Below are 24,630 nucleotides of genomic sequence, written 5' to 3'. Positions count from 1 at the left end.
GGCCTAAAATAATAAACAAGACAAAAAATAAGATAAGTACTAACATTCAACACAAATAATCAAATAATAACAAATGAATCTAATAATCTATGACCGCCAGTCTGCCACACCAACGGCTTCCACCAGTGAATCCCATGGAACAGCGGCGAAGGCCTGAAAAGACGGCCTCGATTACAAGTTTTAAAAGTTACTGTTTTGTTGCTGTTTACTGTTTGTTACTGTTTTAAAAGTTACACAAGTCTTTTATTCATCAGAAATCACAAAATATTGGGTTAAATCATTATAGGGAAACTCAGACGTTGTTCAGTCTTTCAGTGACAAAGCAATTCCGGCTCGGTACCAGTCGTCAATTATACCAGAAGCAAAGGGAATATCCAGTACGGTAATCAAACGCTGTCTTTCTTCATCAACATACAGCGGCACTTTAACAGTGTGCAATCCATTGGGCCGAGAATTCTTTTATCAAAAATAAAATTTACAAAATGAGGTGTCAATCGCCAATGCATTAAATATATATAAGTTGTTGCATCAGTTTTACGAACCGCATCTTCGAGGGGAACCCACGACAGGAAACAGGGAGGAATTGGATTCCACGATGGAGTCTCGACGAAGCACTCTTCCATCCCAACAGCAGATGTCATTCGAGCTCCCTGAATGTATATCCCACTCAGAGTAGCAGTGCTGATATCAACAGATGTTTGCGACTTGTTCCATGAAACCAACAATTGCAGAGAATCCATTGAAATCCCCATTTCCCTAGGTGTTATATTAAAATTGCATTGTTATACTGTTACGAATTTATGGTGAGAACTCCAGGACAACCAGTCTATTATACCTTGCGCTATGTTGCCGATGTACACTGAAGAAAGCTTCTGGGTTCATAAGCTCTGAAATATCCAAAACAGCCGACAATAGTTGATTCTTCTGCACGGCTGGTAGCCATATTTCTGCTAATGCTCGCGCCCTTTTAACTAAAGAGCGAAGATATTGCTCCACTTGCAACGGTCCTTCCCATAAAGTATACCACGACTTCGGGGTCTGCAAAATGATTGAAAACACATGAATTATTTTATCATATAAAAATGCAATTTTTCTAAAAGTAACCTTCATCAAGGTGATTTCAGACGCTGATTCCATTAAAGAAAAAGGGAGAGGCATGCCAGATTTGAGGAATCGGTTCATGGCGGCTAGAGATTGATGTACGGTTTGAATCAAGCGGAGAGCCAAGGAACTTTCTGCAGCGATGAAAGCCGCCAACGGGTTAGATGGGACACTCGTTGAGGACGAGATGGAATCTTTCATCGACAGGAGTGTGGTTCCCTAAATTAAGTAGTATTTTTTTGTAATTTTATGGGATAGAACCCGATGGGTCACCAGTACAACCTGCAATAAAGATTTCCATGCGGAGAAAATAGGAGCGAGTTTGTTCATGAGAAGTTTCACGTCCCCAGCTGAAGGCTGAACTGAAGCCTGATAAAAAGCTGAATCGATAAAAGGCAATTAAAAATGACATTTTAAAATGCGCTTATTAAATCTGTTTTACCTTTTAATCGTGCTGACAAATAGACACTTTCGTTATATTGAACGGTCACATCAATGTTGGGTGGCAATCCGAAATAAGCGGATTTATCCGTTTCGGGTAAATGGCGTACAAGCGTCACATAATCCTAAAATCGAGATAATGAAAACAGCAATATAAACAGATATTGATTACACAAGGCAACTTTTATAAATACCCGAAGATTTTTTGACAAGGGAACGCTAATTTCCTCATTAATTGGGGAACGATCTTTTCCAAGCACATCATCATTAAAGTATTGTGTTAGATATGAACGAAGAATTCGTAGATCAAAGTTGTTGTCTATCCGGCCACCGTAAATGACATTCAAAAGTAATCCATTCACGTATTCCCAGCGGTTACCTATTTCAAGAAAATTTTGGATCGTGCAAGTATAAATTTGATTTTAAAAAGCGAACAGATTTTTACCCGAGTTATCAATCTCTTTGAAAACCTGATCGAGTAATTCAGTTGACGCTCGCAGATCGGATTCGTTAAATTCATGTTTTTTGAGCCATCCTTGCGGGACGTAATTTCTTCTTTCCTAATTCAAAAAATGAGCTGTATCCCAGACAAAGCCAATTTAAAGTCAAACAAAATAATACATACTTGAACCACTGCGTGAAACCAAGCTAGTACGAACAAGGCTTGCATGTGAATAGGAGAACTTGGCAAGGAACTCGGGTTCCAGGCTTCGAAAATGCGATTCAAGTTGCGCTTCATTCCTTGCGGAGCCTAATTGAAAATGTTTAATTAATTTCTGATGAAAAAGAGTTAACGTATTTGCAATTCACCTCGCTAACTATTTTCTTGCAACGTTGAAGAAGTGAAACTGGCAAAGTGGAAACGGGCTCAGCCGTCATCCACAATCGGAAATTGACGTGAAGACCACCGTCTTCCTGGTCGAGTTCATTCATTAACCGGTCGAGCACAGGTAACCAACTGCTGACCAAATGGATATTTTTGAGGCAAGTCCAATGACCGTTCCGAGCTGCTTGCATCACGGATTCAGTCGCTTTCTCCGTCTCGTCGGTTCCCATAGCGATTTCGACCAGACAGTTTTCTCCAAGCGTGTCTCTGGCCAACTCTTCCAACTCGACCGTCATGTCATAAGCGCCCGAGCCGTCACAAGGAAGAAGCACCAAAATAGGTTCAGTTGAAGACGTTTCATTTAAAATAGTTCGTAGACTTGACGTCGCTGGAAACAATTCGGTCAATTCTAAACAGCCAAAAACATGATGAAAGTTGGTTAGTTTTTTCGGGTGTGGTCAATTCGAGCTTACCTAAAGTCCTTGAGAGAAACTGCGTCAAAGTGTTGATGAGTTTGTCAGGATAGATGGCCTGAACCACAAGCACTTGTTGGAAAGGAGAAAGTACTTGGCTGATGACCGAAGGGATAGCCGTACTCGATTTAGTCCATAGCGCAGCGTCTTCCACATGTAAGGCCGAGAAAATACTGGGGAAAATCACCTAGCGAAACGATGGTTAACCGTTATTTCCATGTTAACCCCACTCTACGGGTAACTTATTGATACTTTGATAGCTGATACGTTAAGAGCACGACTTTCATCAATCCAGCCCGGAAGCTCTATCTGCTTGGACTGGATACGACCCGATTTTAATCCAACAAACAATTCCCATTCCTAAATTATTTTCAAAGATTAATAGTTATCCATAAAATAAAGCAAATTTCAATTACATTCGATTGAAAAATGTGCGGATACATTTCTCTAACAATGTGGAGAGCAGCAACCATCTTATCGGGTTTAAACAGAGCTCGAGAGACCATGGTGTACACCGTCTTGAGGAGCCGCTGCCGAATGAAGCCCATTTTTTCCGGTCCATTTTCGATCTAGTTGAAATATAAAAATGATATTACAAGTCGTCCAGTGATAGTCTGTATAAAGATTTATCGTAGAAAAGAGTTACATTCTTGGAATCTAGATTCTTCAGAAATATGTGCATGAAGGCCTGCACGGAAAACTGGTAGCAAACGTTCAGTTTGGAAAGTTCTTGTATGGCGAAAAACAAACGACTCCCAAACTGGGCTAACTCATTATAAGTCGACCTCTCTTTTTCCAATGAATATTGCAGTTCCAGTGATTCCCTCAGAGACTTTCCTATCGTAGCGCTAGATTGCTTAAGTTGCCTCAAAGAAGTCAGGACATCCTAGTTCATATAAAAAGAAAAAAGTTATTATTTAGCCCCTGCCAATTAAATAGAAAAAGTTTAAGTTTGAACCGAATTTTCCAAAATGTTTCCTGTAGAATTTCCCAGAGTTTGAAGAAGTTTCTCCTCTAACTGTGCCAGTTGCAGTTTGAGCTGTTCTTCTTGTTCCAGTAACTGTTTCTTCCGTTGTTCCAGTTCTGGATTTTCGAATTTGACTGTCAGTGCGACGAGCTGGCAGACGAATTCAGGGGATATTATGTTAGCACCTATAAACATTTATGTGTTTGACTTACCTGTTCACATAGTCCAGCTTGAGTGGTATTAAAATTTATGGTGTTGACTAAGGCATTTGATTGCGGGGAAGGCACCAACCCCGTCGAGCGGCTGAAGAGAAACAGCCGGAAATTGTCATTCCAGTCTACTAGTTTGTCGCCCAATCGAACAAGTTTTCGCACTCCTAAAATAAAAATGAAATTCCACAATTGAAACCTGCCAAATTGCGCCAAGTTACAGATTATATCACCTTGAATAACGTAATCGTTTCGTAAAATAGGAAATAGAATTGGATCTATGGTGTCTACATCTTGAACGATTAAAATTTTCCCGAATCTGTTTTCAACAAATTGTTAAATTCGTTATCAATTTCATTTTAGTGTCATCTTAAAACCTGATGGCGAGATCGAGGATGTTAGCAAAGCGCTCATCCCCTTGCGAAGTTATTTCGACAGTCATTGATTTAAAATGAGTTGCAATCCACTGAATACTTTTTCCAGTGGCATCAAGAACGTGGGGATATAATGTTCCCTGTATGAAATAACATTTGTAATCAAATTTCTTCCTATATAATTCAAATTAATAATTTCGTACCTGTAGGATGGCTAAAGCATTGTCGACGGCCAAATCATCTGCAGCCAATCCTTCTGAGCGCCAAAGCATTAATTCTTGTTCACTAGTCAGAAATTTCTTTAATGAAAAAATCGATTTTTCTGCTTCTGTTTCCGATTTTGCAGGATGCAATTGAAGCTGAGTTAACCATCTAGACAATGAACTTTTCCTATCATCCTCTGTAGAGCACGACAGAAAATTGATGAAGGCAGCTGCAAGTAGAGCGTAAAAGGCCACATTGTGATGATCGTGTTCCAGTTCCTCGAGCTACCGACAAAACAGCGACGTACATAAATGATTGAGAAATTGCGATTCATTTTCCTCGTCAGATAAGAAGATTACCTGTAACCGCCAGCGATCGTATTCGTCGGCCAATTCCATTACCAAATTTTGCGAAACGCTGAGAGTCTCACGCGCTTTCTTTAGTCCAATTTCGATCTCACTGGCTTCGCGAGTCGACGCCGAGAGTTGATCTCGTAGGATTGCCACCTGCTTGTCCACATCGTCCAATCCGGTGGCTAAACGAGTCATGCTGTCTTCAGCTGCCTGAAGGTTCCTGTTGAAGATAGGAGAAACAAATTGAGAAGATGAGCCGATTCATTTTCAAGAAATTTTGATGATCAAGTCAAACTTGCCTTCTGAGATTGGCTTGCTCTTGTTCCAGTGGAGTGATCCTTTCCAACACACGTGAGTAGCTCACGTTGGCACGAACCCAAGAGGCCAATGGGGCGGCTGCAGCCGAAGCTCTTTTAGCAACTCTGCAATCAGCGAAAATAAAAATTACAGTTGATTAATGAAAATGCATGGAACGTATTAAAACATTTACCTGTCATCGAAGGATTCTTTCCGGCGGGCTAGCAATTGTTCGACGGCTCGTCGACTTTCTCCGGAAATTTTTCTGGCGTCAAACGACCTTTTTTAAAAAAAAAAAATACCAAATCGATTGATAAGATGAATGTATAGCGGATTTCCTATTCAGGTCATTTATAATGTTCTCTCGATTATCGATTATCTCATTATCTATATGTAGTCACGATTTGCTACATGCTACAAACGTACAAATCTGTCAGACTGGTAAATCACTGGCACAAATGGTTAAAATTCGGATAACAGTTAAAGAGAAAATAGAAAAGAAAAAACCTCGACGGAAATGACGGCAGTTTAGTTGGGCGGAAAAAGTAAACTAATACCCGCTTTCTTGTGTACACAATGCCAAGATACTCGTCAGATCTTTTGTTACGTAATAAAGAAGTAAAACAAAAATGAAAGTTAAAACCATAACTTGCCAATACCCATGAAACGTTGTTATGTATGAACTGTCGGCTGCAACAAAAGAAAACGGCAATACTCGACGAATAAATTTCGTATTAAACTGCGTAACCATAGAAAGTGTAAAGAAAATAAAAACGGTTGTGGAGAGCAGCAATAAACATTTTCTAATAAATAAATCTATATTTGTATGGCCTCGAAAAATTATCTGATGCGTTCTTGCGGAAATGATGTACATCACCCAACATCGTAATAGTATCATTTTGGCCATGACAGGAATGTAAGCAAAGAATATTTTCTCACATTTATCATTCTAATATAGTTCCATGGGCCTCATGCATGTCCATTTTGCTACACCAAGTTTTGGAACAGCAGCATTTCAATGTCAAATTTCTAGATTTTTAAATTAGATTAAACTAAACTAATAATTGTTTTTACGCTATAAGCTCTTCACCCTTTTAAGCTATCCAAAATGTTTGGCTTGTTACAATACAAAGAAAATTTTGAAACATCAATTAAGATGAAATAGATGCCGAGTTGAGCCGCGCCAATAAAAAATAAAACTCGCGAGTGAAAGTCTGAGAATGATCACGAGAGTTAAGTAAAGAATTCCAAACAAGTTAAGCCAAGAGTTTCGCATATTGTTTACGGAATGGTAGCGATCGCGTTTCTATGGTTTTCAAAAAAAGAGAAAAGTTACTCGGCCATTATAATTGCTTCGTCATAAATTGAAGGAAGCAAAAAAATAAAACGGAAAAGTTTGAGTCAGCGACTGTTAACATAACAAAAATCACCTACAGTTTCACAGGAAACATTTCGAATACTATCGGCAGATGAGATTTTCCCATTATCCAAATCAGAAAACTGACATTATATAACACGCACGGTGAAACCAAGATCAAATGTAGACAAGGTTCGGATGAAATGAATAAATAAGAAAGCTGCATGGGCGTCTGTTCTAAATTCAAAAATGTCAATATTAAGGAAAAAGAAAAAAAACAATAAGTAAGAATGCCAATCATCCCAAACCCCAATCATTTGTGAAACTACCACTAACGATATGATTATATTTCCTGGCGTAAAGCTAAGCTGAATGGTATATTAGTATAGTTGTATTGTGAAATGGAAGCTATAGTACGAAAAGGAAGAAGAGAGAAAACGAGAAAATCATTCATCCTTAAAAGACTCCCATGGTCCCGCCCTGCCGCCGTTGTAGGTTTCCTCCCTCCCTCCACTGCTCGGGATATAAAAGACGGCGTGAATGGCAAACAAAATATCAGTTGCATCTCTCGTCTTCTACTAACAAACAACAATGCATCAGGTAAGAAAAGGCAAATTTAGATATTCGCATCGGCCTATTATCTACAACAAAATTGTGTTAAATGTCAATTTATAGTTTGCCGTCGTCGTCATTTGCGCTGTTGCGGCTTTCGCTGCCGAACTTCCGTACCCGAAACCACCACCTGCTGCTGCTGCTGGTTACCCTGCACCCAGTTACGATGCTAAGGAGGTATGATTAAACTAAGCTGATGTAAATTTTGATTTGGCAAATGTTAACCACCACCGCATCGATTTCGAAATTGATAGCCGTTGATGCCCTACAATTTCGGCTACGCCGTCAAGGATGAGCCGACCTACAACAACTTTGCCCATCAAGAGACGGCCGACACCAAAGCCGTGACGGGATCTTACCGGGTCTCTCTGCCCGATGGCCGCACCCAGATCGTCTCCTACAAGGCCGACGAATACGGCTACGTCGCCGACGTCAAATACGAGGGTGAAGCCAAATACCCCGACAACAAACCCGCCTACAAACCAGCACCACCCCAGCAAAACTACAAACCCTGAATATAGAGTCAAAAACATATCAACTTTCATAACTACACACACCACCCCATACATACATCCTATATTTGTTTCCAAGTGAAAGACGAGAACTGGTTCTTGCCACTCCTAGAACAAGAAACTCAGTAGGTCTAAACACATTATATCGATTGATGAATCATCAATAAACAAATCATTTGTTCAAACCAACATTTCTTCACTCTCGTTCATTGTTCACTTATTTTTAAAAATTCTGACCTGATTTCCTCCTTGATGCCTCTTTTGGCCAAAAAGCTCTTCATAGATGTCCACGATGTGTCCAAGATGCCCATCAGTCGGAGGACTCCTTCGAGGATGTCACGGATCACTTCGGGTGGTGCGCGCAGCGAGCGGATTTCAGACAGCGCTTCGTTACGGATATCCGACACGGCGGATCGAGCTTCCATAAGGAGTGGCTCGATCTCAGCCAGCTCCTGGTCGATGGCCTCCTTTCTAAAAACAAATAAGACGATTGAGAAAAATAAGACAAATCAATAACTTTTCCAACATTAATTGCTGTGGACGTTTCAAACACAGGATCACTAGGGCTTATTACGTTCAATTAGAAATTGATGGGGAAACGAGTCGAATATAGTCATCGATAGTTAATAAGAAGAGATTTATGGATGCTGAAACCCACAGAAAAAGAGAAAGTGACAACTACTGTATTTCTCTTTTGTTTCACCTAGTCACGCTTTTCCTACTTTGTTCTCTCGGTTTACGGTCAACATTTACTATTTATCACTCATGCAAAGTCGCCGCATATTAGACGGAAAAAAGAAAATGTGAAACGATACCTGGTGGTAAGGGCAACGTTCTCATTGGCGATAGTACTGCGGAGGTCTTGCATTTCATCTCTTTTCACTCCGGCACTCTGGATCGTGTCGGTAATCTTTTGCAATGCCGCCTGGGCTTCCATTTGCTTCTGAGCTAGCAATTGCTCTTGTTGGCCGGCTTCCGCTTGCAACTGAGCGACAAGCTCGCGAGCATCGGACAACTTGCTAACACCAGTCTAATTAATAAACAAGGAGTTTTATACCTTCAAAATGAATGGGACAAGTGCAAAAGAAGTACCTGTATTCTTTGCTGTTGTTCGAAAATACGATCCGTCTTTTTGCCGCATATGCTGGAAAAGGTTTGAATGAACGAAACGTAACGCCTCGGGCATTTCAACGAAGCATCCAAACTCTCGTAAATGTGTACAGATTTATCAAGTTCTTGCACAGCTCTTTCATCCCTATAAAATAATTTAAAAAAAAAAAGATTTAAATTTAAAAAAATTAAATATTATAGTTTTGTCTTTTTATTAAAATAATTACTTGAGAATTCTAGCTGCAACGGCCGTCATGCTTATCTTCGTCCAGTTTTCCATCCAAATTGCGTCACTGTATTTGTACATGGAAGGATGCGTCTCCAAGACGGTCTCATAAGTCGGCTGGGCGCAATCGATGATGAAGATGACACGTAACCTATTTTTCACACCTGTTGAACGAAATAACAATACAACAAGCCCTTTCTTCGCTATTAAAAAAATAAATGGAAATTCACGCACGTTGAGCATAGAAAGAGAAAAGACTGCCGCCATAGCCTTCGTCAGCAGCTACTTCCTTCAACGGCGCCAAAAGAGCCTCGATTTCTTCACTAGTGTACATCCCTGGAACCTGATCAAAGTAAAAGATAAAATGAAGTTCCACAGATCATCTTAGCTGCCTGTTTGTACCTCTCCCGAAGCCAATAATGAGTCAATCAGGGCATAAAAATTGGAGTCTGTAACATGATGATCTTCCAGCACAAAATACACCAAGTCGCCATCAACACCAGCGGCATGCATGGCCTAAAACAGTTTTTTAGTTAAATATTTACATGATTTTGTAATTATTTTTTTTTCTAACCGATTTCAAGTCATTGGTAAATTGCTTCCGGCCGTAGTTCCTTCCGGGAAAGGGGGTCATAACTCGGGCGTGATGCATGAAAGACAGCAGCTTGATAGACGTGTGGCGACCGACCCCTGATCTCCCAATCAATAGCAATGAGCGGCCAGATGGGTCGCTTAATACTCTGTCCGCTCGAACGACTGCTTGCAGTAACTCCAACAGCATTTCTACATCCAAGGGCTCGTTTTCTCTCCCTATATAATGAAACACCAAATGTAAGTGAAACTACACAACGAGTTATTATACCGTGTACCGTATTGCTGCAGAGTCTTTTTCACGATCTTTTCCCACTCTGACAGTGTCACTGGAATGAGTCCGTGTTTCTTCGATCGATAAGTGGTGTAAAGTGTTCCTCCTGACGTTTGTGTAGACGTCTTCCATTCTTCGTTGAAAAGTTGATTCGAAAGCCCGTCAAATTGCGTTCGTTGCTCATCGGATACCAACTTGTCACGATAGATCCTGGACGCCTCGTAGCCCAATGCCTGTAATGTACAATTTGATTGATTACGGATCCTTTGAGTGGATGAGGTGGTCGGAAAGGACTTACCATTACAACGGCATTTGAATCTTCCCAGCGGATTTCGTAACGAGCTAAACCTTCGGCCCAGCTGGTTAAATGTCTTGTTGTGAACAGAATTTGAAAGTTGTTTGTCGGAACTACATTCCGTCTCATCTAAATAAAAGTTTACAATTTTCAGGTAGGCTTGATTTCTAAATAGGATTTACTTCGCCATCAAAATGGACCATGAAAGAAGTGATTTTCTGAAGTAAACGATCAGCAACCACCGCTTTTTCCCTTTTGAAGGAAGCGCTCAAATAGCTAAAGGTTAGTAATTCCAATTCTCTTAACAGTGGGTCTCTGTCCAGTAAAAATTGATTATTAAATTTCCAATATTTTAGTTTTAAATAAATATTATGCTGAATACCCAACGGCTGCAACACGCAACAAGGAAATGAAGCGAGGATTAAGTTGAAAACGTCCTTGCGAATGGTTCAGGTTCAAAGTACACACAAGCTGGATATTATCCATAACCAACCACTCGCCGTTATTATCGTAGCATCCCTTGTAGTTGATCACCTGGTGTTGATTAAAACAGCTGATTATTTCATACTAGTAATAAAAATGGAATGAAATTACTTGTTCCAAAAAGGCGGTGAGTTGGCAGGTTCCCCACTTGTCTGGCATGACAATGTTTAAATCTTTCAAATAGAGAACCAACGTTGAAGCCTCTCTCGGTACCAAAACTTGTCCGTTTGAACTCGAAACGATGATGGAATTCTAAAAATAAATTATAGTAGTTAATCAAGACGACTGAAAGATATCGGATTTTTACTTGAAGCAATTTATGAAGAACGTTCTGCGGAGTAGTTGAAGCTGTGCAATGGAAAATTACAATCCGTGTGGATCGCATCTGCCTTAAGCAGTGTTCGACAAGCAGGCTGTGATTCCCATTGAAATTGATTGAAACCAATCAGCGTTAGTGTATCAAGAAATCGACAACGGCTATATAAAAAGGAATTACCTCTTCCCGCAAGCTTCCGGACCAACAACAAGAACATGTTCCTTATTGTCAAACCATGGTTGAATCATCTCGTAAGTGACGAGCAAGTTGGTCGTTGGCACTAATAAATTTTGCTCGTCATTATTCCAGTGAGTGCTGTCCAAGACATTGGAGTCGAGAGTGACTAAAGAATTCAGTTTGGAATCATATCGACATAGAAAAGGATTTTCCATGTCTGGCGCCTTTTCCCCACACATGGATAAAACCTATCAAAAATTTGTATGGGTAATTGTATTATACGTCTTTTTGTTCCAGTTTGAAAAATATTAACACACCATTTGTCCGAATTGGATAAGAGACTGGGAAGTTAAATTAGCACCGCCTCCTTTGAGAAGGCCGTTAACGAATTGTTTTTTGGTCTTGCAACATGTCAAGTGGCTGAGTATGCCACGAATTGTTGTCAAAGTAGATACTGGGACAACGACTTCTCCATTCTTGGATATCCACTCAAGAGCTAAAGAATATCCATAACAGCTATTAGTTTCATGTTTAAAAATAAAACTGGGCAAATACAAAGAGATCAACGTGTTGACCGTTACCTTTGTAAAAATAACTGTCAATCAGAGACTGAAGCGATTTTTGTACTTCACTGGGTTGTTCGAGCAGCCAACTGCGGATGACAATATGGAAATCCATATCGTCCTCACTTATTCATCAAGGAAAAGAGTTATTAAGGTCCATGTAAAATGGAACTTGGCAATAAAATATTTAGCGATTCAAACTTGAGATGTTACCTAAAAAAGACAACACCCATTCGTGAAATGGTGGCTGGTGAGGCGTAAGTCAAGTCGTGAGTCTCAAAAATGAAGTTGACATCGGGACCAAATTTGATGCGCTCGCCGGACGCCATGGTTAACAAACGATTATCGTCAAGAACTGAATTAAGCGCTTCAATCCATTCAGGATCGATATCTCCGTCACAAACAACCCAAGAAATAATTTCTAAACAAAGAAACTTACCAAAATTATTTGAAAAAAATTCATTTAAAATTTCTTTTTTCATCATTACCAGCATCTGAAACAACGAGCCGTGCAATTTTAGTGAGGACACCGTCCGTCCATTCCCGAGTCGCCGGATCAATCAGACCCAGTAAATGGATACGACTGATGGCCTTGGGATTCAGTGTGTACGCTTGCACTTTACGTTTCTGCTGCTGAAGGACCTGAAAATGTTCAACGTTAGTATCGGCAGCAAATAACAAAAATATAGAAGAAAATGACCTTTTTTAAAATTGCGCACACGGTAGATTTTCCAGTTTGAGGTGGTCCGACAATGACGACCCCCATTCGCTGTTTCGCTTGTTCGTAGACTTCCAGGATTTTTTTTACCTAGAAATTATTTTGTGAATTTTTAAAGAATTCGTATATTTTGAAGTCTACACTTACTTGTCGATCCAACGGAATCAATCCCATATCTTGGCAACAGGTGGCGATGACGTCCACCAGATGAGCATGTGCAGGATCGTGACTTTGTTGAGCAGTTGGGAAAATATCGGCCACAAGTCCGAGAAATAAAGTCGAGTCGACTGTGGTCAATTTGGATAAGGTGTTGAAGTTGAGAGCGCGAACGACCGTTGTATATTCGACATCATCGGAGATACTCGTCGCCAAAGAGGCCCGTAAACCATCACCCGCTGTCCGCAAGACGCTCTTCAAGGCTCGCAGGCCCCAGTCGTAGTGCTGCTGTCGACTCAAAAGTTTCCTGTCCGACATCAAATGAAAATGAAACTTTTGGGTTTTTGAAAATCACGTTTCGTAGAAAACTTACTGAGCGAGACGAAAGACGTCGACCAACTTTTTGCCAATAATTTGAGCATCTCGAAAACCCTGCGAATAAAGAATCACTTCGGCGATTAATTCAATGTCCGGCTCAGACATGACCACCGGACGAAAAAGTAGTTTCAAATTATCCGGAAGCTTCTGACGTCCTCCGTACTCTTTGCCGGCCGGATTGAGCGTGACAAAAATACCAGTGTGTGGATTAATGTCAACCTGTTTTCACAAAAATGTTATTAATTGAATAGGAAATTAAAAAAATTGGATCAATACTTGAGTGCCCAGCAGCGTGACGACATGACTTTTGTTCTTGAGCGACAGCTGGATAGCCTGGATCAACGTAGAGACAGTCGATAGAGTATTTTCATCGAGGCGATTAAACTCGTCGAAACAGCCCCAAGCTCCGCTTTTGGCCAGTCCTACGAAAATGCGTCCCATTGATTTCACATCCAATCCCTAGACAAATCGTAGCATATAATCAGTGCTGCACCATGAATAATGAAACACAATTGATGGGACCTCATCGCAATTGAAGACCAACACCTGACGTCCGAGTAGAGAGCCGAGCGCTTTAACCGATTCCGTTTTGCCCGTTCCAGCCGGGCCATACGGATTGCCACCAAGTCCCATACGTAAGGCCTTTTATTATTTGCAACAAAATTTCAATATAAATTTGAATAACGTGACGCATAAATAAAAAAATAACAAACCAATGTCAACGTGAGGTAGCATTTATCCGTCAGAGGTGTGTGAACGAGTTTCGCTACGTTTCCTTGGTATTCGTAAGTGTACTCGACTTCGGTACTGGCCATCTGCGCTACTGCTACGCCATCCTTCAAGTAGAACCTATTTGAATTTAAAATCAATATAAGCCCATCAACACTTAATTCATTATGATACCTGAGTTGCTTTTTCCATGCCCAGTCGTTAGTCGAACGACACTTGGCATCAAGGATCTGCTTGATCACGTCAATGTAATGAATAATGTCCATGATAAGAGCTTGCAACTTTAAAACGATGACACCCTGCTCGTCAGAACCACTGCTCTGCAACAGCGGAGCACTGGTGTAACTGGCCAATTGATTTTGATAGTCACTTTTGAGTTTGGACAACGCGCCGGGTGAGGAGGAAATAGCTTTTTCGCATCGCTCTGTGAAAACGATCGCTTCGGCCAAACAGAGGATCTGTGTCGGGAATCGTGAGAGATCGGTGGCGTCCCGCTGACGCTCCTGTACACAGTTGCGTAACATGGCCTGCAGTGTGGAGCGGGTTTCCGATACCAAACGGTTGAGCCACATCTCGACTGGTTCCGACGACACCGACACTGGCGATTTCAACTCGACTCGCTCGCCCTCCAACGAAGCCACAGCCACGATGAAGCGTTGATCGTTGCTGAAAAGGACAGAGTGAATGCCGGCGAAAAGCTTTTTCAAGTGCGGTTGCACTACAGAGGGCCTGGTGGCTGCCTGGCCGACTATATCTAGCAGATCTTCGTCCCCCAAAAAGTAGAAACGTGCAAATTTCGAGCGTTTATCCTGTAGAATTTCCAAATCAAAAGGTCGTGAAAATGGATTCCATTCGTGGAAGAGCGATTAACAACTTGCCTCTAAAAATTCAAAGAGACTTTTCTGGCAGCGGCCAACTTGATCTAGCAGACTAGTAACCAAAGAGCGCAGATTAGTAATGCGTAAGATTGACGTCACTCTGCTGTCACGCTTGATCTCGGTGATAATGAACCGAAAATCGGCATCCAGGCGACGAAAACGTCCGGCATCTTTTAATAAAGCTCCTCGATTGAAAACAGGTTCTAAATAGAGCCACCTTTTGTTTTAAAAAATGAAATATTGCCATTTTATTAAAGGTAGATGTAAATGGATTGAAATATTAAGCAACCCACTTGATTTGAATTTGACTCAAATGGCGGAGGTAAAAATCTAGGTCTGTCATTTTGGTTTCCCACAGCATTATCCGGTCGCTGTATGCCTGATAGTAGGATGAATCCTTGACTGACTGGATAAGACTCATATTCTCACCAACCTGATTGGTTAAATGCTTTTTAGAATTAGGAAATTGCGTGTTGGAAATATTCAGGAAATTTACCTTGTTGAGCAATTCTTTGAATTCTTTAATGATGAATAACTGAATGCCATTTGAATCAACGTGCTGAGCCAATGTCCAATGTGACTCTACTTCCCATTGTTCTAATTCAACCAGCGCTTGTCTGACCAGCGATTCGCCAGCTGCTCTGCTATTTAATTCCTACAAGAGTTGGAAAAAAAACTGTTTCATAAATTATTTAAAAAATTAGGGCTTTAATTTAACTTTTAATTCATTGAAGTTTTGAGATAAAACAGTTTGCGCTCGAAGAAGGTCTTCAAGGGTGACTTGTTCGATGCTTGTAGTAGATAGGCCAGTTATTTTCAGAAATTCTGCCCAGTGGCGCTCTGTAAATGTTTCACCGCGCGCTAGTTTCAGCACTGGAATGAAAGCCTATAAAGTAAAATGGGATTTGAAATGTTTAAAAACGCAGTCAATGTCGAGGTAAAGAAGGGAAATCAAAAAAACCTTGTGTTGCTCGATTTGATTCTTTAGCCAATCAATTATTGGTGATTTATCCTCACTTTTATTAAGCCTATTCATCCAAGTTTCCAGGTATTCGTCTAGTTTAACAATCTTGTTTCGTGACAAAAGCCAATCTTCATGACCCATCTCATCCAATTCTAACACACCAAAAATACAAAATGTCCATTAGATTTCGATAGAGTATGAGTGCAAAAAAATACAACCTTCGGTGAAAGATTGGTAGAGGCTCCAAATCCTCTCTCGCTGAGCAATTTCACCTTCGATTTCGGTTATCACAGATAATTCGACAGGTTTCTCTCCAACTTTTTCCAAATTGACGCTAATGTCGATTTTTAAAATAATTATTTGTAATCGCGCAATTTAAACAGAATGGAAATTAATTGTTTTACTTTAACCGTATCTGATTCTCCATCAGTTTGTTCCATTCCCTACGACTCTTTCGTAAGAGTTTTAAATACTGGTCTAAATTTGTAATGTCTAGTCTATCCGGTGGCTGTTCTTGTTGCCACTTCTGATAAAACTGGTCGATTTCAGATGTAAACTTGATTATCTGGGACTGGCTGTTTGATTTTAGACTGTCCAACTGTATAGGAAGTTACCAATATTAGCTTAGAAATTGATATTCTAATAATGAAAACGATTACCTGTTGATTAATGTCTTGTTTATGGCGAGAGAGAAGCGTGTTGAAATTTTCCCATTTGGTAGAGACTTGGGTAAAAATCTCCACACTGTCCTGTGTCCATCTTGACAAAACTTGAGCTTTAGTTTCAGCTTTTTTCATAAGGCGAGTTATCTAGATAATTAAATATTTTTAAAAGTAATTGATGACATAATTAAGCTGGTATGAAAAATACTTCGGGAGTCGTGCGAAGTAATTCGTTAAAGTCACTGCTGGCCTGAGAAAGTTCGTCGACATCATGCAACTGGACATTCAGCACAACAGTTGCGTTGGATATGAAAGTTTCGATGGCTGTCGAGTCCTTGTGAATGGACGTGTAGAGTGAGGAGGTTATGGCATCCCAATAACGACGTTGAATGTATTCAATCTCTCGATGCAAAGGAGTTAGACTAATCACGAAACATCCAACACGCTCGTCATCACTGTTGAAATGAGAGTAGAATTACAAGCGGACATTATACACTGGTAATTGTGTAGTACCTCGATAAACCAGACATTTCTTCTTTCTTCTTTTTGGCTGCCTGGAATGCCAAGTCCCAATCCTGCGGTTCATTGAGTCGTTGTTCAAACAGAGTGTCTAGATCAACAAGAGCTGGGACTATCCAAATCTTAAATTGTTCCTGAAACTGGTCCAATTCCCTAAACACTTTGCCTGATGCGGCGTACACCTGACTGAATCGATTGGCGTGTTTTTCGACAATTTTTGGAAATAGGCTCGGAGCCCCAGGCTGCTCCAAAAATCCTTTGAAATGTAGAGGGAGAGACAGAAACTTGCGTAATTTGGTGTAGTATTCGCGCCTTATGTCTTCAATTGGGGGCTTGAACAGCAAATTTTGTTTCCTGAAACAAAACAAAATTATAAATCTCAAGGCGACATCCTAAAAATATTTCCCCTATCTATTTCTTATCCAGTGTTGTCGAAAACTTAAGTAAGGGTGCCCACCACACCCATTTTTCTGCTAATGCAAAGCAATAAAAAGGTCACCCCCCCCACCACTACTTTTTCCGTCAAACAAAATAAAGAAATCGAAAAAGAATTGCGGGAACAATAAACTTTTGCTTACTTGAAATCAAGTTCAATGTGAATATCCGACACGTTCGTGTGTAGCTCGTCCAAATGTAACAGGTACTGACACTCTACGGCCTTGTACAGCTGATAATCCCAATACAAGCGCCAGGCGTATGAATTGTGGAAACCCTTGAATTGCAATTCATTCAAATTATTTATTGGGATAATAGCCCTGTGATTGATAATTTATATGCTTACTTGAGCTTCCACAGTTCCGAATAGCAATCGGACTTCCCGTAGGCTATCTTTCCATTTTTGTTGTTGCGTCATCAGATCAATATCAAATAGCTTTAAAACCTATGACATTCAATAGCATTAGCTTGTTTTAAAAACAGGGAAGGGAAAACAATTAAGTAAGTACCTTTTCTTGAATTTTTTCATGGCACATGGTGAGTTGCTGATTTAGGGCGGTTAGCCTTTGAACAGCCTGCTGGAGTCGACGGATGTAGCTGTTGACATTTTCTGCTTGCGCCCAGGTGACGACATTTTGTTCCTGCACCAAAGCAGAGAGTCCAATTGCCGCTTCCAACATCAGAGGTTTCAAGCAAGGCATCATACTGTCACCAATATTGTTGTGAAAGGTTGCAATCTGTATAAGCAACGCATAAACAGTGAGCAAATAGAAAATTTAGTTTTAAAATTTAACCTTACATTACCTCCTCTAAACTTTTCGCTTGTTGCATGAAATCTTCAGCTAATTTCGAGTTGCGCATGATTTGCGGAGCCATTTTAAAACCCATGGACGATAGTAGGCGAACTTCTTCGACAAAATTGATCAAACGAGGATCGTAGTTGATTATCATTAATTTGTTCTCATCGAATGACATGACCGGCGAGTCGCTCGATAGACTAACCAAATAAATTTTTACATTTTATTTAAAGCAATCAATAAAAGTATTAATGTTTCCACCATACCTTAACGACTCGTCACGTATTCCGGCCAAAATATTTCGGCTCCAATCGTCAAAGATTTCATTAATTTGATCTTTTATCTCCGACAACAAATTTCGTGATTCCTGGTCCAAATTTTTGGCTTCCACCATATCGTTTGCAAAAATCTGGACACCTTTTTGTATATTGGTTACCTACAATTTTGTTTGTACTTACGATCAATCGTTCAATTCAGCATAATTTGATTTAAATTTGTTACTTGCGTTTCCAAGTGGCGGATTGCATTGATCTCCCGTAATGTTTCTGGCACTTTTGATGACGAGTTGGACCCAATATTAACTTTAGCTGTCGCAAGGTCTCGTCGTAGCTTCTCTAACCATGTTTTTGTATAGTTCATAAGCGCTTGACCCTCTGATTCCAGCTCTCGGCGGATGCGAGGCCGTTGAACCAGCTCTTTGAATTCAAGAAGCGAGTCTAATAGCTGTAAATGCGATCAACAAAAACCATTTGAATCCTATGCCACATGTTTTTTGTCTTAATCAATAATCGTACTGCAGATGGATCACCGCTGGATGCTGAAGTCAAACGCGGCCGGAGGGCGGAACCGGCTTCCTTTTCAGCCTGAGTAAAGTGATCGTTGAACTGGGTGACGGCGGCTTTCCACCCCGCGTTGTCTAGCAAGGAATTTGGCATGCCATCTAAAGCTGCCAATGAAATTGTTGTTTTCAGACCCATTAACATCTTAAGAATGAAATGCTACCTTGAAAGCCCTCGAATAAATAATTGGGATCTAGCAAATCATTTTTGGATGACGGTATCAATTGGGCAGCAAGGCTGATGACTTGGAGTATTGAAGTAATCTATTAAATAAACTCCTAGTTCAAATCGTCCTTTTTAAAATACGCGCCAAATGATTGCACCTGATTGATACGATCACGTAGCTTGACAACATTTAACGAAAGAAAAGGTTCTCCTTTCCATGGATGGTACATGTCGTTTTTCCAGAAGAGTGACGTCATCCGATGGCATTCATTAATCCACGCATTACAACCAGTCAAAGCCTAAAGCAATTAGTTAACAATTACGCAGTTCTGAGAAACATTCAAAATGCAACATACTTGAGCCAAGTGAGTATGACTTGTAGAATTTGGCAACCAAATTGAACTGTTTTTGAGTTTCTTGGCGATCGCTTCTGCGAAACACGCACCTGCAATAATAAATTTCAATCAGATAACAATTCATATTTTCCCCTGTGGATTAGGTAGTACTTGATATGTTAAGAAGATGGTCCATTTGATCTTGAGGATACTTGTAATCTTCAAGTTTCCACAAATCATCAATACATCCTAGAATGCTATTTGCAGAATCTTCCATCTCCCTTAGTCGGAATGATTCCAGCGCTTTGATTTCTTCGACGATTGGCTCAATCGCACGAATAAATGTATTGGCACGTCGCCGTTCTTCCATTTCTTGGCTGTTTTTGGAGATGTTTTTCCAATTTTGGAGCTCCGCGTCGACATTATCTGAAAGTGTAAACGTAGATAGAGATTTCGAATGACATGTTGACGTGCTCATAAGCAATGTTTAGTTTTAGTCCATGGTTTAGTCTATCAAATGTAATTATAGTGGCAGAATTATTAATTGAAATCATTTGTAGGGCGAATTGACAACCCCTAGGACGAAATCGTACGGAGATGCTGATATCACTGATTGCACGTAGAACAATTTAAAAATATAAACGACTTACTAGTTTGTGGTGTTTGAAGACGATTGTAATTGAAGTGATCATTGGCTGTTCCATCCATCTCGAAGTATTGTCAGTTTCAGTCAGCCGGTTTGCCGACCTAATGGTGTTTTTCTGAGTGTTACCATTTGTGTTTCGAGCGTTGCTAAGGGTAACACGGAGAAATAACACGTTACTACCGGTTACCGTACGCGCCAGTTTTTATGGCCGAAACTAACACACCTGAACACGTGGTTTTTCTCTTTATCTTTGCTTGAGCATAGCCAGTGCTGTTTTAACTGACACATTTTATTGCCTTCTTTTTGAATTTCACAATTGATCATGAGAAATCATAATTTTTACTTTTTTTACATTCTTTTAATCATTTCGTCAACAAGGATGAGTAGTAGGTTCACGGACGCACGCAGGCCACGCACTCACAGTGATTGTGAGGTTCTGTCGTCTGTCGACTGAATAATTTTTGAGCGGGAAAAATTGAGATTTACTGAAGTACGATTATATGATATAATTGATGAATAATCAATTTTAATTTAATTTTAATTTCTTTGCCTCTCCAGTTCTGAATTTTAAATTATTTTTCGAACGAAACACAAGTTTAATGCCATCTATTGAGAATCCACGAAGCTATTGGAAAAATACGTTTTTTGGGGGAAAAAAGCAAAAACGTCATCAGTTGTAAGAGAGCCAAGTCGCAACAATAAATAACAAGAAAAACAAACACATCAGAGAAATACAGAAAGTAAATTAGTTTATTTAAGTTAATCTATGAGAATTATTACATTCATGGCCCTTATGACAGGAAATCTATTTTTATTGGCCTAAATCTATTTTTGCGGACCTCATCGAGTCATCGCGATTTCCGGAACTTGTGTTAAACAAAAACAAAACCTTCTCAAAACTAGATTATAAACTTAATTATTATTTCAATCAAAGATGAATTCGTATGTAGAAAAATAAAAACGTATAAAATACGTTTCAGAAACTTCTTCTAATTAGTTAACCAAGAAGACATGGAAAAATGAAAATATTCTTGATTACTGCAACACTGTAAAACATGTCCGACAGTATTACATATTAGTAATATTGTTAGGGCAGTCGACCTCTAGAAGGTTTTCTCAAGTCGAAATAATTAATTAGGCAATTTTTTTTACTTGAATTATAACCTCTGGAAAATAGTGCCAGACAAAGAAAGGAAAAAAGAATTTTATTTACACTTGAAACCCGGAATAGCGATACACACAAAAGACCAAAAGAGATTGAGAAACGTCCTTGGCCATTCGCGTTTGACGGCCTTTTTTTTTTCTCTCTTTCAATTGCAGCTCTTTGGGGATTTTACACCACAGACAAGAGAATCGTTCTCTTCTATATTCCTTTCCAATTTTCCAACCAAATCAGTTGTTCTTCAGCTGATGAGATCCAATTGCAGTGTCTTAGTGGAACAGATTTGCTGGTGTACTAACATACACCAAGTGCTTATCAACGTTCATTGTTTCGTAAAAGCAGGTTCGTCACAAACATATTCGTCATAAAACGTCGAGAATAGACACTGAGACTTGACTGCACTAAATTTCACAACCTTCAGTTGCTCTTGCTCTTAGTTTTTTTAATTAAATCAAATTAGTAGTGACAAGAAATCAAAATTGCCTAGAGTCTAGTTGTGAATATTATGTATTTAGTATTTAGTTTGAAGTAAATATTAAAATTTTTGTTTGTGTTTTCAGATACATCATGGATTCTGATGAGGAAATAATGTACGATGATTATGATGATTCTGGTAACGAGTCCAGTGGCGATGATGATGTTGAGTTTGCAATGGTAGAAGAACCCAATAATCCCAAAGACAGGCAAGAACTCGATGAATATCCATACGAAGTTCTGACCACTGAACAAATTCTTCAGCACATGAATGAGTGTATGAAAGAAGTTAACATAGTTGTTGAGGTATGTATATTACTATTTTGATTGGCATGGACTATGTATATAATGAAATGGCTTCCTTGCAGATGCCCTCCACTGTTATTCGAATGTTGCTTAACCATTTTCGTTGGGATAAAGAGAAACTAATGGAGAGATACTATGATGGAGATCCAGAAAAACTTTTTACAGAAGCTCATGTTGCAAGTCCATTTGCCAAAGCTGCAGTTCCAGCTAAAGTTGCCAAGAAAGATCAGCGCCGTGCAGGTCCAAGTGTCGAAGAGTGTGAGGTGCGTTTTTGTGGGCATTTTTGTGAAAGACTCGAACCTTCCAACATGCGTCTTATTTTGCTCTAGATTTGTTTATCAACCTTACCTTCGTCTGTGATGTCTGGATTGGAGTGTGGGCACCGGTTTTGCGTCTCGTGCTGGGCCGAATATCTCACCACTAAGATCATGTCAGAAGGTATCGGCCAAACTATATCGTGTGCCGCTCACAATTGTGAAATTCTTATTGATGATGCCACTGTCATGAAACTCGTACCTGACGCCAAAGTACGACTCAAGTATCAACATCTCATCACCAATAGCTTTGTGGAGGTATGTTGTTTTTGTTACATTTCTTGTCAAAACATGGTCCTTATTAAGTAAACGTATCTTGTTCGTTGCAGTGTAATCGATTATTAAGGTGGTGCCCAAGTCCGGATTGTAGCAGTGTTCTTCGAGTTCAGCACGTCGAATCACGTCCAGTTACTTGTCGTTGCGGACATACGTTCTGTTTTGCATGTGGTAACAATTGGCACGAGCCAGTTCGCTGCACACTTCTCCGGAAGTGGATAAAAAAGTGTGACGATGACTCTGAAACTTCCAATTGGATTGCAGCTAACACCAAGGTAGAGCGACTTGATGATTGGTAGTAAGTGTTATTGTAATCATTCATTTCCTATTATTTTTCGTATTACAGGAATGCCCTAAATGCAAAGCTACGATTGAAAAAGATGGAGGATGCAATCACATGGTTTGCAAAAACTCTCATTGTAAAACCGAATTTTGCTGGGTTTGTCTCGGACCATGGGAGCCTCATGGAACATCTTGGTGAATCCAGTCTAACCATATGAAATTTCCTTTTGCTAATTTTAAATTTAAAAAACGATAGGTACAATTGCAATCGTTACGACGAAGACGAAGCCCGAGCAGCTAGAGATGCCCAAGAGCGTTCAAGGGCGGCGCTGCAGCGTTACCTCTTTTACTGCAATCGCTACATGAATCACATGCAGTCGCTTCGTCTGGAGCACAAGCATTACGCCACCGTTAAGGAGAAGATGGAGGAAATGCAGCAGCACAACATGTCATGGATTGAGGTGAGAAGATCGTTACAATGGAGACTGACAAACAAAACTGACATTCTGCTATTGTGTTCTAGGTACAATTCTTGAAAAAGGCCGTTGACATTCTGTGCCAATGCCGACAGACTTTGATGTACACCTACGTGTTCGCCTACTATCTAAAGAAAAATAATCAGTCAGTCATTTTTGAGGTACGTTTGCTGCTCACATTGTAGACGACGTCGAATTAATATCGATACACATTTATTGCTCGTGCAGGACAATCAGAGAGATTTGGAAACGGCAACTGAGAAGCTTTCTGAATACCTTGAGCGCGACATCACGCAAGAGAACCTCGTCGATATCAAACAGAAGGTCCAAGATAAATACAGATACTGTGACAGCCGGAGAAGAGTATTGGCTGAACACGTTTACGAGGGTTATGACAAGGAGTGGTGGGAGTACAATGACTAATGCAAATTGAACGAAAGGAGTGCGCCAACCCTTGTTGTGTCAAAATTTCGGAACGCAACAAAAAGTCGGAAGAGGCACGAGCGAGTTCATTTAGTCTCCTTTAGAAGAAGGAAAGAATCAAGGTTGGAACGACAACTGCGTCAGCTTTCGTTCGTCTAGTTTGAATACTTTGAATTAACGCTCCTGTCTCGAAAATTATTTCAAAATTTTTTTTCTATCTCTCTTTGTATGTGCGGAATGCTCGTTTTGCACTCTGCTATACATTAAACAATCGTTTATCCCTCCCAAATCTTTTTCGCCCTTTTTTGTTGTATTGCTTTCAATCCATTATTGTACATGTACCCTTTTGCGGCGAAATGGATACATTTATATCCGCGACTTTGCGGAACGATATTTTGTTGATATCGATTATTTCTGAATAAGGAGCTTTAGCCTGGCTTGTCACAGCGTCCTTCCGTCAAATCGATTTTTCTTGATTTTGTCATTTCTTTTGCAGTACTTTACAAAAGCAAGATTTCTTCGTGTCTTTCTAAAAAAACAGAAAAAATCGGCGGGCCATCAATTCATTTGAATGTGCAACGCGACGCAGACCTCCTAATGTTGGCTACCCTTTTCTCGTTTATATCTTAGACCTATCATATACGATACCTATCTGCCTCTTGAAATTCATGTTCTTGTGTGAATGTTTATACGAAGTATACGAGATGAAACAGAAGGTGTCATCATGTAGTTATCTTTTTATGCTTTCAATCTTTTATAAAAGAGTCTTAAAATAGAATATCCTAATCTAAGTTGGCTGACAAATGATCTTAAAGTGTCATTTGCACTTTTCTTTGCAAAGTATTTCATCATCCTAATACCAAAACAATAAACACATTTTTTAGGGGGAAAGTGGGGAGGGTTTCCTCCTTTAGTACGACGATAGGACGACTGAG

At 39.9% G+C, this 24,630-nt stretch overlaps 3 protein-coding genes across 3 annotated transcripts; 2 read left to right on the top strand and 1 right to left on the bottom strand.

The window, feature by feature from the left end:
• Positions 1 to 237: 237 nt before the first annotated feature.
• Positions 238 to 20,422, bottom strand: LOC124341443 (cytoplasmic dynein 2 heavy chain 1-like). The gene is made up of 69 exons (XM_046794547.1): positions 19,987 to 20,422; positions 19,508 to 19,762; positions 19,358 to 19,446; positions 19,160 to 19,300; positions 19,000 to 19,099; positions 18,792 to 18,943; positions 18,499 to 18,720; positions 18,264 to 18,433; positions 18,005 to 18,197; positions 17,710 to 17,937; positions 17,547 to 17,645; positions 17,344 to 17,477; positions 16,760 to 17,119; positions 16,455 to 16,701; positions 16,244 to 16,393; positions 15,989 to 16,182; positions 15,803 to 15,918; positions 15,582 to 15,736; positions 15,339 to 15,506; positions 15,117 to 15,275; positions 14,914 to 15,053; positions 14,621 to 14,837; positions 13,917 to 14,551; positions 13,727 to 13,862; positions 13,536 to 13,655; positions 13,290 to 13,472; positions 13,009 to 13,232; positions 12,627 to 12,942; positions 12,462 to 12,569; positions 12,250 to 12,403; positions 11,975 to 12,182; positions 11,780 to 11,886; positions 11,516 to 11,694; positions 11,202 to 11,446; positions 11,013 to 11,118; positions 10,817 to 10,957; positions 10,605 to 10,756; positions 10,405 to 10,537; positions 10,226 to 10,351; positions 9,932 to 10,160; positions 9,637 to 9,872; positions 9,465 to 9,578; positions 9,297 to 9,405; positions 9,064 to 9,226; positions 8,819 to 8,981; positions 8,542 to 8,756; positions 7,964 to 8,197; positions 5,439 to 5,525; positions 5,248 to 5,370; positions 4,955 to 5,168; positions 4,595 to 4,879; positions 4,395 to 4,531; positions 4,251 to 4,336; positions 4,021 to 4,184; positions 3,800 to 3,958; positions 3,488 to 3,727; positions 3,258 to 3,410; positions 3,094 to 3,201; positions 2,842 to 3,028; positions 2,353 to 2,777; positions 2,168 to 2,293; positions 1,988 to 2,102; positions 1,737 to 1,921; positions 1,544 to 1,667; positions 1,384 to 1,481; positions 1,105 to 1,320; positions 836 to 1,038; positions 543 to 756; positions 238 to 456 (listed from the first exon to the last, which is right to left on the bottom strand). Exons 1-69 carry the CDS (start codon positions 20,042 to 20,044, stop codon positions 304 to 306), a joined length of 12,285 nt encoding a protein of 4,094 aa, XP_046650503.1. The 5' UTR covers positions 20,045 to 20,422; the 3' UTR covers positions 238 to 303.
• Positions 7,121 to 7,915, top strand: LOC124341418 (pro-resilin-like). The gene is made up of 3 exons (XM_046794517.1): positions 7,121 to 7,202; positions 7,278 to 7,391; positions 7,469 to 7,915. The coding sequence occupies exons 1-3, from the start codon at positions 7,194 to 7,196 to the stop codon at positions 7,727 to 7,729; spliced, it is 384 nt and encodes a 127-aa protein (XP_046650473.1). The 5' UTR covers positions 7,121 to 7,193; the 3' UTR covers positions 7,730 to 7,915.
• A 608-nt stretch (positions 20,423 to 21,030) lies between the features above and the next one.
• Positions 21,031 to 24,088, top strand: LOC124341036 (E3 ubiquitin-protein ligase arih1l-like). Its single transcript, XM_046793924.1, has 9 exons — positions 21,031 to 21,486; positions 21,705 to 21,924; positions 21,987 to 22,187; positions 22,254 to 22,496; positions 22,568 to 22,789; positions 22,861 to 22,991; positions 23,053 to 23,257; positions 23,320 to 23,433; positions 23,501 to 24,088. The coding sequence occupies exons 2-9, from the start codon at positions 21,712 to 21,714 to the stop codon at positions 23,693 to 23,695; spliced, it is 1,524 nt and encodes a 507-aa protein (XP_046649880.1). The 5' UTR covers positions 21,031 to 21,486; positions 21,705 to 21,711; the 3' UTR covers positions 23,696 to 24,088.
• The last annotated feature ends 542 nt before the right edge of the window (positions 24,089 to 24,630 follow it).

The sequence above is a fragment of the Daphnia pulicaria genome, chromosome 5 (genome assembly GCF_021234035.1).
Source record: "Daphnia pulicaria isolate SC F1-1A chromosome 5, SC_F0-13Bv2, whole genome shotgun sequence".
Classification (NCBI taxonomy): Eukaryota; Metazoa; Arthropoda; class Branchiopoda; order Diplostraca; family Daphniidae; genus Daphnia; species Daphnia pulicaria.
This window is presented reverse-complemented; position numbering and strand designations above follow the sequence as displayed.

Bases quoted from the DNA above. Each gene is read 5' to 3' on its own strand.
- LOC124341418 (XM_046794517.1), top strand. The intron at 7,392-7,468 runs GTATGATTAAAC...CGAAATTGATAG, and splicing joins CCAGTTACGATGCTAAGGAG to CCGTTGATGCCCTACAATTT.
- LOC124341443 (XM_046794547.1), bottom strand. From the start codon at position 20,044: ATGGATGGAACAGCCAATGATCACTTCAATTACAATCGTCTTCAAACA. The intron at 13,233-13,289 runs GTATTGATCCAA...TTGTGAAAACAG, and splicing joins TCACGCTGCTGGGCACTCAA to GTTGACATTAATCCACACAC. The intron at 1,482-1,543 runs GTAAAACAGATT...TTATCGATTCAG, and splicing joins TTTGTCAGCACGATTAAAAG to CTTTTTATCAGGCTTCAGTT.
- LOC124341036 (XM_046793924.1), top strand. From the start codon at position 21,712: ATGGATTCTGATGAGGAAATAATGTACGATGATTATGATGATTCTGGT. The intron at 22,497-22,567 runs GTATGTTGTTTT...TGTTCGTTGCAG, and splicing joins TCACCAATAGCTTTGTGGAG to TGTAATCGATTATTAAGGTG. The intron at 23,258-23,319 runs GTGAGAAGATCG...ATTGTGTTCTAG, and splicing joins ACAACATGTCATGGATTGAG to GTACAATTCTTGAAAAAGGC.